Source organism: Anopheles nili, chromosome 3, assembly GCF_943737925.1.
Source record: "Anopheles nili chromosome 3, idAnoNiliSN_F5_01, whole genome shotgun sequence".
Taxonomy (NCBI): Eukaryota; Metazoa; Arthropoda; class Insecta; order Diptera; family Culicidae; genus Anopheles; species Anopheles nili.
In genome coordinates, this window is record NC_071292.1 from 59859260 (window position 1) to 59872630 (window position 13371).

General features: G+C 47.0%; 3 protein-coding genes across 3 annotated transcripts; 1 reads left to right on the top strand and 2 right to left on the bottom strand.

Moving 5' to 3' along the window:
• Positions 1-961: 961 nt before the first annotated feature.
• Positions 962-4775, bottom strand: LOC128726773 (1-acyl-sn-glycerol-3-phosphate acyltransferase gamma-like). The gene is made up of 4 exons (XM_053820600.1): positions 4276-4775; positions 3592-4124; positions 3152-3509; positions 962-3080 (listed from the first exon to the last, which is right to left on the bottom strand). Exons 1-4 carry the CDS (start codon positions 4457-4459, stop codon positions 2935-2937), a joined length of 1221 nt encoding a protein of 406 aa, XP_053676575.1. The 5' UTR covers positions 4460-4775; the 3' UTR covers positions 962-2934.
• Positions 4776-8830: 4055 nt separating this feature from the next.
• Positions 8831-11047, top strand: LOC128727426 (pescadillo homolog). Its single transcript, XM_053821339.1, has 2 exons — positions 8831-8995; positions 9109-11047. Exons 1-2 carry the CDS (start codon positions 8975-8977, stop codon positions 10957-10959), a joined length of 1872 nt encoding a protein of 623 aa, XP_053677314.1. The 5' UTR covers positions 8831-8974; the 3' UTR covers positions 10960-11047.
• LOC128727427 (uracil phosphoribosyltransferase homolog) lies at positions 11046-12802 on the bottom strand. Its single transcript, XM_053821340.1, has 4 exons — positions 12669-12802; positions 12255-12447; positions 12021-12188; positions 11046-11957 (listed from the first exon to the last, which is right to left on the bottom strand). The coding sequence occupies exons 1-4, from the start codon at positions 12800-12802 to the stop codon at positions 11775-11777; spliced, it is 678 nt and encodes a 225-aa protein (XP_053677315.1). The 3' UTR covers positions 11046-11774.
• Positions 12803-13371: the final 569 nt, after the last annotated feature.

The window sequence follows — 13371 nt, forward strand, 5'->3', positions numbered from 1 at the left end:
ATATGCTTCTTTTATTACTCATGAGCGTACTTTACTTACCCTTAAGACCTAACCACGCATCGCAAACACACGATCTGCCTTTGCATTCCTTACCCTTTTCGGAGTACAAATATCGCAATGAATTCCTAAAAACTCGATAAAAACCATGCAACAACCTTAAACTTTTCAAAACCTTCCTTTCAATGCACAACACTGCCGTCCGTCCGGTTCTTTTCACGTCAGATTCACGAAAGCTCCATTTTTCCTCCACCTGCAGAGGGCGTAGATTTTGCGAGGCGCGCGCGCGCCTTTGAGCGAAAAATTTCGAGATCAAGTTTTGCATCCAAAAACCGGCGATAATAACAGGAGAACATGACCCGAAGAGGATACCTACCAGCTGGGTTCCCCTGCGCTGGTAATGCGCAATCAGTGTTCTCGCTTCCACGCATTTGCCAAAACTGATTGCTCCCTCTACCGTTATCAACCCATATATCGTCGCTCGCTTCTGCGCATGATTATCCGCATCGTATCTCTTTTACCGTCGTTCGCTTATCGCAGAACACGAGAAAGCACATTTGGGACCGATCTTGCTTTTCTGCTCTCACGTTCACGTGCCATAGGCAAAATAATCTTGGATATTCCGCAAAAAACTCCAAACGAGCCTCCGAAAAACGGGTCAAATTTGATGGATTTTGGATGCGCTGGTAACAGGAGAACATGCTTCAAGCATGTAGCACGCGTTCGATCTTCTCGATGATAGGGTTGTCCTGCTCTCGCTTCGATCACATCGTTTCCTCCCACGCACCGATAAGCAGATCGGCGACGATGTTTCCCCTCCATGCTCGAAAATGTTAATTGGCCGAAATGGCTGATTAGCCAATCAGCTTGCAGCCAATTTGCTGTGGGGCATATGATCTAATACTAATGAGTTTACTGGTGTTGGCGTAGTACCGCATGCGAAAATGAATTCTCCAACGCAATGTTCGTTTTATGTACTATCCTTTATTCGCTTTCAACTCTCCGCCACGGGTATCAAATTAGTAGCATTTGTTAGCACATTTTTCACACATCCACCGTGGACACTAGAATCGCAAACAGGATGGCTCTTGCCTGTTGCCACCATACGCAACAAAGGACACCTGAACTAAACCGAACAATGGGGAAGCTACTCTACCATGGTGCTCGATAATCTACACACAGGGGTTTCCATAACACTAGAACACGTTCTAACAGATACAAAAGAAAAACGCACTCATTTCCGGGAGACGAACGGAGGGAAAAACAACCACATCGAAGGGTGAAGACGACAACGACGAAGACGACGACGATGACAAAAACGACGACACTGATGGGAAGCTCTAAGGACTTTTCTGTCTGCGTCCGCGACCGGCCATTGTGGAAGCCTTTAAAATTAACCAACTATATCTTTTTGTCGTCCCCTTTTTTTCCGCATTAGTTTGAGAAGGATCGCATTCGAGTTTGAATAGTCAACTAGTGAAAGTGGTTATCGACGGGAAGTTTTCTTTTGCAAAGTGCTTTTCCTCCCGCATATGCCACTCTGTACAGCATGCGCCTATTCTTAACATTTCGTGGTTTTATTCCGTCGTACTTCTGGCTTCACAGCACGCCATTCCACGATTCCACACGCAAAGAGTTCAATCTTGAAACGCAATAATATCAACCCAAACAGTGGGGGGTGAAACAACAGAATTCCAAACATTCCACCGTGTTGAGGCAGACAGAAGAATTCCGATCAAATATGCTACTGTAACTTAACATTAACTCTACACATCTCGCCAAAAGGAAGATAGCAATGCTGGAGTGATGAAACATGGGAAGAGTTCGGTAACATCGACGCGATAGTAGTATCGGTTGTGCGTTTCCGGGTGCCATCGGAGGCACACCTTAACGAATGAGTTAGTTGTGTTGAGCATACGATTTCAAACGCTTCTTACCGCGCTGAGCTCGATGGTGTTCGAGGCTTACAGAATTAGACTAGGGTTTCCTTCGTAGGTACGATAAGTTAAACCGTACCGCGGAATGGAAACGACAACTGTGATTCTCTTATCCTGGTCTTCCTGGTTCCCTTCAATAAAAGCATACGTTGCAAATCGAATCTCATGAAAGCAAAACGAACATTATCCTCCGGTTGCGCGAGTAGTTCCACGGACGAACCCTTATCTAAATCCATCCAGCTCTGTGTGGTCCACCATTTAATGCACTCTCAAATACGCGTGTGTCCTATGTCTAGCTCTCGCTTTTGTGTGTGTGTGTGCATGTTTTAGTTTTTGTTTTCCTTAGCAACATAATCATCGTAATCTACAGGGTCCGCGCTTAGGTGCTTTGGTCTCCTACACACATAACATTTGTCTCAAAATTTGCCATCCGTTTGCTTTTGCTTGATTTGGCTTTCGCTCGTGTATCGCCTATCTGTTTTTTTCTTCTTTTTTCTTTTTCTACGTTGCTGGATCTTGGATCCAATAAATAAACGGTTATAAAATATTCCTCAATAACTGCTCGTGGCTCAAAATGGTTTCCTCCTTTTTCCCGCACTCCCACCACCTTGCCTCATCTCCCCCATCGGTTGCTTCGTACGTTTCATCCTGATGCCTACATTTGGCACTCGATTCCCTGTGTCGCGGATCGCGCAACAACGGGCAATATAGGATGTGCCCCATTCCGAACCCATCTGCATTTGCTCCCTTGCCCAAACCTATCAAGCGCGCTTCCATATATGTGTATACCATTCGTGTATATAATAGCATCTATGCAATGTATAAAGACTTTTCCCTGCTTCGCACATCACACGCGTAACCTTTCATCTGTGGGACCAACCACACAAAAAACCATCATGGGTGGGTGTGTAAATAGTGTATGCGGGTGTGTAAACGACGCGACCCAGGATATCGCCCATCCTTTCCCATCCGTTGGTCGACCGATGGGTGGGTGGGTTTTTTACTTCGTTTTCGATGGCTCGCCAACGCCCAGTTCCGGCGCCTGGTGTTCGTCGTTGCTGTGCCCGTTCTTAAGCTTTTGCGCACCGTACGAGGATGCTTTGCTGATTTTCGACATACCGATCGCTTTCACCATCAGCATGTAGACTGTAAATGGGGGAGAGAAAGAAGGAAAATCCGTCAGTTTGTTGCACTGACACGAACGCCAATTTACTTACAGGCAAAGATGATACCGGCACCGATCGAGAAGTACAGAATCTCGCCGCTAAACAGCAGCTTCACCAGATAGTACAGCATCGGCGTAAGGGTGGCCGCTACCCAAAACGCGGTGTTAACAAGCGTGGCCGGCCGACGGTGCAACGTGACCTGCGGTCGCTCGGCAATACCGGAGTCGGTGAAGAAATTACCGTGCCGATGGAAACTGTCCTGCATGCGGTCCTTCTCGCGGAACAGCTCCTGCACCCAGACGGCCGCGTCCTCTTCGCGCTCCGGCAACGTTTCGATGGGAAAGCGCCGGACGCACATGTGCGCCGTGATCGGTTTGCCATTGAGAATGTTGAAAATGGTTGGTTTCACCTGTGACGGGAGTGATAAGAACAAACAGAAACGGGGCTATTATCGGGCTCGTATATGACCGGCTTCGCGCATGTTAACTCACCGGCGTATCCTTGCTAATAGCGAGCTGGATGTCCAGCACCGCTGGGCACTTTTTGCGCAGGAACGGCAAACTCGCCGTGAAGCCCTTCGTGCGCGGTATCAGATGGTGCTTGAGCGGCACCATGCCCTTCTCCTTGGCGAACTTCACCGACGCCTCGTGTTTCTGCTCGGTGAAGCGCGTTCCTTCCGCGTTCAGCAGCAACCACACCGGGTCGGGATAGTCCAGAATTTCGTTGATCTGCCGGCCGATGATTTCGCGATCCTTCTCGAACGATCGCTCGAGGAAAACGAACTCGGCGAACTTCCACGCCCAGCCGATCGTGGGGATGTACTGGATCACCTTCTTCGCGTACGCCTTGCAGTTGCCCAGCACACGCACCTTCTCGCAGAACATCCACCCGATCAGCCAGTCGATCTCGTACGTGTGGTTCATCAGGAGCAGGACGTGCTCCACGCCGCAGTACTTCATGTCCTCATCGCTAATGTACACGATCAGCTTCGTGTCCGACCACCAGTCGGCCAGGAAGACGAGCTCTGCGAAAAAAAAAAACGAGCAACGAGCGAAAGGAAAGCCTGTCAATGTTGCAATGTCCCCACAATGCCCTCCTCTACGGACGGGTGCTAGTATAGCGTAAATGCATCGGAACCGGAACCGGAAACGGAAAACAAGTAACAAGTAGCTTACGGGAGTAGAACGAGTAGCACAGGTAGTATCCGATCGTGCGGTACAGGCGCTTGTTGAAGGGTTTTAGCCCTACGTACAGGATGCACTGCACGGTGTTGATGATCAGGCCGGAGGTGAAAAAGGATATAGCAAAGCACAGGTGGACAAGCGTCGACTGTTTGAGCATCGCCAGAAATCCCGCCATTGCTCTACGCTTCTAAACTCTCTATTGTTCCGGGTTGCACTCGTTTCTTGGCGGCCCCGGCGGGTCGGCTCGTGGAAGGAAGGTTTTCCAACACAAAACAGAACGTACGAAACGCGTACTACTACTGCTTGTAGTGTGTGCCTAGCCAATGCGATAATGACGACGCAAACGTACGAGAAAACCAAAAGGCTGAGCTATTCGAAATGATCCTTTATCAAACGGTTCAAAGATATATCTATATATATGTAAAACAAAGGGGAAAAGCGCCACTAGCGTGATGTGTGGGGCAAAACTAAGCTAGCAAACAGAACCTAAAATCAACAACAGCTACTGCGGTGCTCGCGGAATACACTACGGTTTTTTTTGGGGTGCGTGCGTTCGTTAAATCATCATAAGTTTAGCCAAACTATCTGCACTGAACTGTTCGCCGTACTCTGGTAGCGCATTGGAGCGAGGTAAAATGCTTTCGCGTGCGTTTTTCCGACCACAACCGAGAGCTTGATCCCGTGTCACGTTGCACAAGTTCACATCACCGAGGACGTTCCGATGGTTTGATGTCTGAAGCGATCAGGACAGGTTCCTGGATGCCGCTGAGGATCGGTGTGGCGACGATCTGCAAGACGAAAGCAACGAATAAGGATGCATTAGAGGCAACGAAGTGGGGACCCAAAATTCTATTCACTATCCCACCGCTGGTACGTGCAATAATAATTCAAAATCGCGCTCCCTGGGTCGCAACCTGCTTTGAACCTACCACACCAACAACACCAGACCCACCGCTTATCTCGATGCCCGAGACGAGGCCGTTGGGATTTTTACACGAGAGAGGAAGAAGAAGAAAAAAAAAACACCAGCATTACAACACACACACACGTGTGTGTGTATGTATGTACACCCGAACATAATCGAAGCCCTCACAGTTCCCAGTGATAACGAGGGCACGCGCTAATCCGTCCCCGGGACCGCAACCGGGGCTGGCAAGACACACCGTACCTGCCCTTGCGGAGTGGTTTTAATTTGCTCCCGCTCTTTCCCGGGGAAACTAATCCGGGAATTCTCCCCACACCGACCTTCCCACTATCGGCGCAACTAACGATTGTGTGGATTAAATGGGGTAGGAAAAATATGCTCAACGCAACTTTACGCCCGGCATAACGAACGCCTTCGTGACAAATGGATAATGAAAAATTCCTGATACACCCTCGCTGGCTAGAGGCTCACTTTTACAATTTTGCGATGTAACGTGTGTCTCCTCGGGGAGTTTTTAAAATTTTAAAAACAATTGCAAACAGGTTAGCGTGAAAAGTTGCATGAAAACAATATGGAGTTCAAGATTTTTGAAAAAAAGAAACATAATTTCCGAAAAGAATTTTCCTTCAAAACATTAACAGCGAAGGACTTCAATGTGTTCTGCAGTAAACAAAGGGACGTCATTTTATCCTTGTTTATTAATTTAATATCTCTACGTCATGCCAGCTGCACAATCAATTAAAAGAAAAAAAAGCTTCAAAACAAGGGGTATAATATGCTTCTTTGTTTGCTTATCGGAAGCAAAGGGTGATTGGCTTTGTCCCTGTTACGTGGTGGCTTTGGCGTATGGTGTTTACGTGTTTCTTATTTTCAATTACCTAATTACTATATTCAATTTACGTACCGTTTGTATAACGACTTAACTGTCGAATGTTTTAATTAAAACTAATTCCATCTTATCTTCTAATCATCATAAAACAATTATCATAAAATATGACAAAAAATCAGATGAAACTAATGATGATGTGTAGTTAATTAGCCGGGCTTTTAGGCACATTTTACGACAATTATTTGAGTTGCCATGCTCCAGCGCTTTGATTTTAAATGATGGTACAATTTTAAATTCATCATTGATAATAACTTTCAACGGTGTGTTACAATGCGTGTATGATTAAATTGAAATTGAATTGACGGGTGGCATATGCTTAGTATAAATGCTATATTTTACTAAGCTGCTTAACATTTGGGTGATTTGTTTGACCTTTGGTGGCATGAGAAAAACCACGCCAGGGCATATCGTTCGGCCCACCATGAGGCTCTCAGGGTAAATGAATAACGAAACAACGAAATTGTAATCAACCATTTTCGCATCAAAACCAAACACAAACAAAAAATCAAAACGGTAATCACCGTTCTACCTTATGCTTCTCACACCGTGTCCACTCGCTCATGTGAGGGAAATTGATAAAGGTTGCTGGGGCGAAATCATAGCGCTCGGTGTCCTAATCTACCAAGCGGAACTTTGAACCCCGCGTTCCCAGGCGGACCCGTTGCGGGCAATGCCATTATATCAATGATGATATCGAGCCAACGCGATAAATGCGCGAGCATGAATGAGATGGAATGAATAACAGCAAACAACAGGCGAGAAAGCTGATTAGAATATTTTACACCACGTATTACGGCGGTGGGTTGAAGAATATTGGATGGATTGAATAATGCTGGATGGGATAATTACAATACAGCGTAGTGCAATAAAAGCCACGTGTGATGATTCACTACCGATCACAGCATGCATTTGGGTTATCGAAAACTATCCAAAGGTGGGGTTCCCTTGGGACGGGTAGACCTGTACGCTCATAAATCAATCGAAATCATCACCATCAATCAATCAATCAATCAAATGCGTCCCCGCCGAAAGGAGTCGGCCTGGCAGTAAACGATGTTATATGGAGTTCGTACGCGTGATGCTCTTGTCAGTAGTTATTATCGATAAATGATACCATCTTCTAGCGTCGCTTTGCCATACCATTGATGTAAGCGAAAAGGGCCCCGACCCAAACAAATCCAACCCGATGATTATGACGGAATTATAGGCCGGAAAGGAAACGCGAATGTCTGCCGGTAGGAAGAGTTCCGGTAACGCCGCATAATAAGGGCCAACAGGTCTTTTCCCTTTGCCTCTGAAGCAAAGCTTGCGCTGCACTATGCCTTCCCGCAAAACATACTGCGTAACAGGTCGCTGTCGTAGAGGATGAACTCGAAACTCGTGCGAAGTCCACGGTGACGTAACGACACACTATTGCATTCGCATTGCCATCACGTCGCCTGTTGTGATGTTTTCTTTTGTGCAGCACCGTTTTTCAGCTCCTATAAGTGCAGCCCATTTGCGGGTGCAAAGAGAGGATGTAATACGCGTATCCAATGAATCATATCTTGCTAGCTGGATGATGATTTCATCGATAAATTAACAACACGCCTTCGATAGCGAATAGGACCCGATCCAAACAGGGCTTGCGGCATAATTCTGCTTCGGTTTCCTTGGTAACCAGCGTTCAAAGTGCATTCTGTGAATCAATGGCCCGAACGGAATTTATAATGACACATTTGATATGCTAAGTGGAAGTTTTGAGCTGTATTTTGGCGAGCATACTGTGCGTTAAAAAACTCCACAGAATAGGAAATGAGTGATGGAAGAACTAATGAACAAAAATACCCCGTATATTATTACCGCTATTTGGTACCGTTGCGAGGGGTTTCTCAAGCGCGAACGGGTGAAAAAAAGTGTTCCGTTCTAGTTCACGCGTATGTCCCGGTTGCGGGGATTGAACCAATGCCATGTGATGGAAAGTTAAGGAGAAACCACCCTAAGGTTTTCTACCTTTTCAAAAGTTCACAATCTTACGGTGTGCAATCTTAGGCCAACTGGTTTTATACACTGTTATTTACCTCGTCCGCCTGTGCCTGACCGACGCAATGTAATCCGGAAGTTCTAGCTACAGCCGCTTCGTTCAAGGACTACTCCGTTCTTCCACAGGTAACTACGCAACAAACGTGCCCCGCCTGATGTTACGCTTGATCACGGCACGACCGAAAAGGCGACAGTTTCGCGTTCAAGCGCGATAGAACGCTGGGAACCGGATTAGACACAAATTGGTCACGCGGATGGTAGAGCTGGTGATGATCGGAAATCAAATCGCGGCAATGTGTATCACTGCGGTCGTTCTCCACCCGATTTCACTAACAAATTGACAACACTTCGTTCGTTTGCAGGGACATCGAAAAACGCGACACTTCTTCTTCCTTTCGCGTTGTTGAAGTGCACACTATCTTGCAGGTGATACCAGATACTTGCACTTTCCTTAGCCAATCGGGATAAACCAACTTCACTGATTGCGACCGGCGATAGCAGGTCGTACGGTTTAATTCGCTTTTGTCACGAATAAACTTATCGTGGACGAGTTCACCTTGGTTTTGTTCTGTGTTTACAAGTTTTGACAGCTGTGCCACACAATGCCCAGGCTGGCCTGACGTTTGTTATGTTGTTCGAAATTCGAACGAATCGAGACTGCGTAGTGGGGAAATGTCACAACAAACCTTTTTCCTCTGTCCACGCACAGCATGTGCGGACGGACTTTTGCGTTTTCTGGTGCAAAACGATAGATTTTCCCGAGAAAATAGTAATTTTGCGTTCCGCCGAGTTGTCGCTGGTTCTTAGTTGAATTTTAGTGTTGCAAAGTGTGTAGTTTTTTGTGATTTGTCACCATGGTGAAGCGAAATCATAAGGTAAGTCGTCACATCGCGAGAAGTGAGGTTATGTGTGGGGTAGCACATGCTGTGGAATGTAAATAAATTCTCACTTCCAATGCATAATTCCGTTGTATTTGTCTGCTTCGCAGTTTAAATCTGGCGAGGGTGCCATGTACTACACCCGGAAGACCGCCATGAACAAGTTGCAGCTATCTATAAGAGATTTCCGCCAGCTTTGCATCCTGAAGGGTATCTATCCACGTGAGCCCAAACACCGGGCGCGTGCACAGCATGGTTCGCGGGAATTGAAGATCTTGTACCATAAGAAAGATATAACTTTCCTGCTGCACGAGCCGATCGTGTGGACGCTGCGCGACCGTAAGATCTACAACCGTCGGATAAGGCATGCGGCGGCGAAGAAAAACATTCATTTGCGTGACATTCGACTGGCGAATTATCCGCAGCTGAAGCTGGACCACATCGTTAAAGAACGTTATCCTACGTTTATTGATGCGATCAAAGAGCTGGATGATTGCATGACGTTGCTATTCATGTTCAGCACGTTTCCGGCGACGAAAATTATCACCCGTGAGCTAACACGAATGAGTCGCCGGCTGACGGTGGAATTTATGCACTACGTCATTGCGGCACAGGCCTTGCGGAAGGTGTTCGTCTCGATCAAGGGTTATTACTTCCAGGCCGAAATCAAGGGCGAAACAGTGACGTGGATCGTACCGCATTACTTCCCGTATGCTCCCCATCGCGGGGAAATGATCGACTTGAGCATTATGAAGTCGTTCGGCGACTTTTTTACGGTGATGGCCGGTTTCATCAACTTTCGCTTGTATAATTCAGTCAATCTCGCGTATCCGCCTCAGTTCGCGCAGTCTTTCGACTCGGACGAAACGATGGCGAACGAGCAGCGGTTCCTGGATGACCGCATTCAGGCGCTGAACGTAGAGCTGCTTCGTTCGGACGGTGGTAACGGTGAAGTGGAAGAGCCCGAGTTGCTCGAGTTTGCGGGCAACGATGAAGAACTGCCTCACGTGAGCCAGATCCGCGAGGAGGCGCAAAGCTTGAACAAGCTCAAGACACTCTTCAAGGGGCTGAAGTTTTTCCTAAACCGTGAGGTTCCACGTGAGCCGCTGGTGTTTATAATTCGATGCTTTGGTGGCAAAGTTTCATGGGATCGGACAATGTCCGTGGGAGCGTCGTTCGATGAGGGCGACGAAACGATCACGCATCAGGTTGTCGATCGACCGAGCATGGAAAAGCAGTACATCTCGCGCGATTATATTCAGCCTCAATGGGTGTTCGATAGTGTGAATCAGCGGCGACTGCTTCCGACAAACAAATATTTCATCGGTGCAGTGTTGCCACCGCATCTGTCACCGTTCACGCAAGCCAACGAAAGTTACGTTCCACCGGAGGAACTTGCGATGCGTAGAGGTGAGGAGGAAAGCAATGAATTTGAGCAGGCTATTTCGGGCGCGGATGGTGACGAGGAACACATCTCCGACGATGAGGAAGTGCTGGATCCGGAAGAGGAACAACAAAAGCAGGACTACGCTCTACTGAAAGCGTTCGATGCAGAACGAACAGACGAATTGGAGTCCGGCAACAATGAGGATGAAAATGAGACGAATGACCAGGATAAGAAGCAGGCCCAGGAGAACGGCAAGAAACAAAACGAAACGATAGACAAAAAACAGAAAGCAAACCAGTCGGCTAATGGGAAACCGAAAAGTAAGGTCAAGCGGGGAACGACGTTCAAGGAAAACGAGGAAGAACAGCGGTTGGTCAACAAAAACGAAGCAGCACTGCGTGCGCGTATGGTTAAGCCGAAGCATCGCAAACTGTACTCGAAGATGATGGAATCCAAGAAAGCATCCGACAAGGAAGCCAATCTCCTGGCAAAAAAACGTGCGCAAATTGATAAACAAAAGAAAACAGAACAGGTTCAAAAACAGAAGCAACAGAGGAAGAACATTTTGGGATAGCAGTGAAAGGGGGGAATGAGTAACGGAAAATTCCAAATGAAGGAATGCTGTTTTTCTCATAGAAAATAATATTAACATCTTCGATATATGATAATAACGCTAATTGTATTGTATTCCTTCGTTCTTTACACATCTGAAATGAATCGCACAATGGGGGGAACGCAACAAAATTCGTTTTAAAATATTTGTATATCGTATGAACAATTTTGTAAGCCTTATCTACGTCGCTAGCGTAGTCATCCGTGGCCGTGGAGTAAGGGATCATCTCGTAACGTTGATTAGACTTATGCTCCTAATATCTTATTTTATTTTTAAAGCTTAGCACTATTACAGCGATTTATATAGTAACCGTGCCGTATCTAGGTCAGTAAAGAACCGTTCCTAGCGCCTAGAAAACCATCTATTGCCGCTGTCACACCATAGCGTAGCTACGTTGCCCTCCTACCGGAACCGGATACATCTCTGATATCTCTGCTATCCTACTGTGACCAACTGTTTGAGGTAAGCACTACTTCACTCACATTTGTTACTCAAGTAGAATTGATTATGCTGGCGCATCCGGCGATAGATGTATACTAAGTACGCACCGTGAAATTTCGTTGACGCGTGTGGCAGTCTGCCGTGTCCGTGTTAGCAACATTTGATGGACTGTGATTGTCCGACCGAACGTCACGTAATTCACGGACCCGGAGAGGTATAGTACACTAATACCGCAAGCAGAAATAAGTAAACATCGTGCACTAGTGGCACCGAAGACCCCAGGGTAGGCAGCTGCCGTCTATCAGCTCGTTGCAAGACGATCGAGCACGTGCTGCTCAGTCCGTGCCGAAATACTTCTGACCGAAATGGTTTGGCGCGACGGGATTTAGTTCCGAAGTAAGTATCTTCAGATCCGGGAAGGCAGTTACGACCATATGGGCAGCCACCGGGGTGCAGAACAAATTTGACAAAATTATGGAGTTCTCCTTGACGCCGTGATCCTTCAGTACGCTCACCGCCTGGAGAAAGTTAGTGTGTCAAATTTTCGTTTCTCATTTGCTGCGTTCGAATGGAGACGCTACCTGGATAACCGTATTGCCTGTAGCCATTATGGGATACATGAGCAGTACCTGCCTTCGTGCGATATCGTCCGGAAACCGTGCGTACACGACCTTCGCCACATGGGTTTCGGCGTCGGATTCTACCAGAATCTTCCCGATCCGTATCGACCGGCAGCAGTCTCGCAAACCCTAAATAACGATTAGGCGGTCAATACTTAGACGCGATTGTTTGTACCGTGTCGATTGATTCTTTACCTGTTCCATCGCCTCGCCGGATCGGATGATGGAAACACCACAGTTTCCCGAGCGATACCGCAACCCGTCGTAGATGGCGCCGGTCGGCGTGATGACGGAGCAGTCGGAGTACGGCAGCTGATTCAGGCTTTCCTCGATCACCAACCTGATAAGCCGGTCAGCGTAGAATTTAAAGTCACTCCTCGTGGTGTTTCTAAAATTAGTAACCATTCCACCGATGGCAAGGAAGCAGTGGTGGAACGGAAGTAAAAAAAAACAACCTTCAGACAGTGCCGTCTCGCTTCCGCACGAACTGCATCCAAGCGAGAACGTGTCATTGCGGCAATAGTACAGGAGGTAGGACCCGGGCCGGGAGGGGAAACGATCATGTTTTTTTCGGTGTCACGAGGCTTTCTGCCGGGGCGGGGATCTTACCTGTCGCGGATGATCGTCTGCAGCTCCTTGATCTGGTCGTTGCAGTCCAGTATCTTCAAGTTTCCGCCGTAATCGCTTGGGTTTTCGGAAAGAGCCGGCGAGTCGGTTCCATTGCTTTCGTTGGCGCTGCACATCGTTCCACTTGTCTGCTTATCGTCTGCTGGTGAAATGACGATTGTCGCTGGCAAGCCGCGTGCCTAATACAATGTATTTATAGTTCAAATCGCGAAAACGCCAATTCATGAACACCGGTACCCCACCGGTCAACCAGACAAGCGCACCAATGCACAAAGGATCGTTGAAGGGGGCTTTAGTTAAGCACTTTTTACCCAGCTTAATACTCGCATTACATCTATATGTTTGTTGGTCCACGTTTTAACTAAATAAAATCGTTCAAAACACGAAACGATCTGGCATTTCGTGACACGACCCTTCATCACCTCGGTCTCTTGAACGATGACATTTACATGAAAACAATGTTTGACGTTTCAAGCCCAACGAGCGTCAGCAGAGCTGGTCGTAGCTTTACATGCACATAGGACGAAAATATGTCCTGTAAAATGGATGTGCAGATTGATCATAGTTGTTCTGTTTTTTGTCATAAAAAATTAACATACATTCCACATGGTCATAGTGATTGGCGGCATCAATCAAGTTATTCATCTATATTGAACTACGGCTCTCTAGCTGTTTTCTATATTGC

Excerpts from the sequence above, each read along its gene's own strand:
- LOC128727427 (XM_053821340.1), bottom strand. The coding sequence starts at position 12,802 with ATGTGCAGCGCCAACGAAAGCAATGGAACCGACTCGCCGGCTCTTTCC. Across the intron at positions 12,189-12,254 it reads CCGGCGAGGCGATGGAACAG|GGTTTGCGAGACTGCTGCCG; the intron begins GTAAAGAATCAA and ends ATCGTTATTTAG. Across the intron at positions 11,958-12,020 it reads CAGGCAATACGGTTATCCAG|GCGGTGAGCGTACTGAAGGA; the intron begins GTAGCGTCTCCA and ends AACTTTCTCCAG.
- LOC128727426 (XM_053821339.1), top strand. The coding sequence starts at position 8,975 with ATGGTGAAGCGAAATCATAAG. Across the intron at positions 8,996-9,108 it reads TGGTGAAGCGAAATCATAAG|TTTAAATCTGGCGAGGGTGC; the intron begins GTAAGTCGTCAC and ends TCTGCTTCGCAG.
- LOC128726773 (XM_053820600.1), bottom strand. The coding sequence starts at position 4,459 with ATGGCGGGATTTCTGGCGATGCTCAAACAGTCGACGCTTGTCCACCTG. Across the intron at positions 4,125-4,275 it reads GTGCTACTCGTTCTACTCCC|AGCTCGTCTTCCTGGCCGAC; the intron begins GTAAGCTACTTG and ends TTTTTTTCGCAG. Across the intron at positions 3,510-3,591 it reads CTATTAGCAAGGATACGCCG|GTGAAACCAACCATTTTCAA; the intron begins GTGAGTTAACAT and ends CTCCCGTCACAG.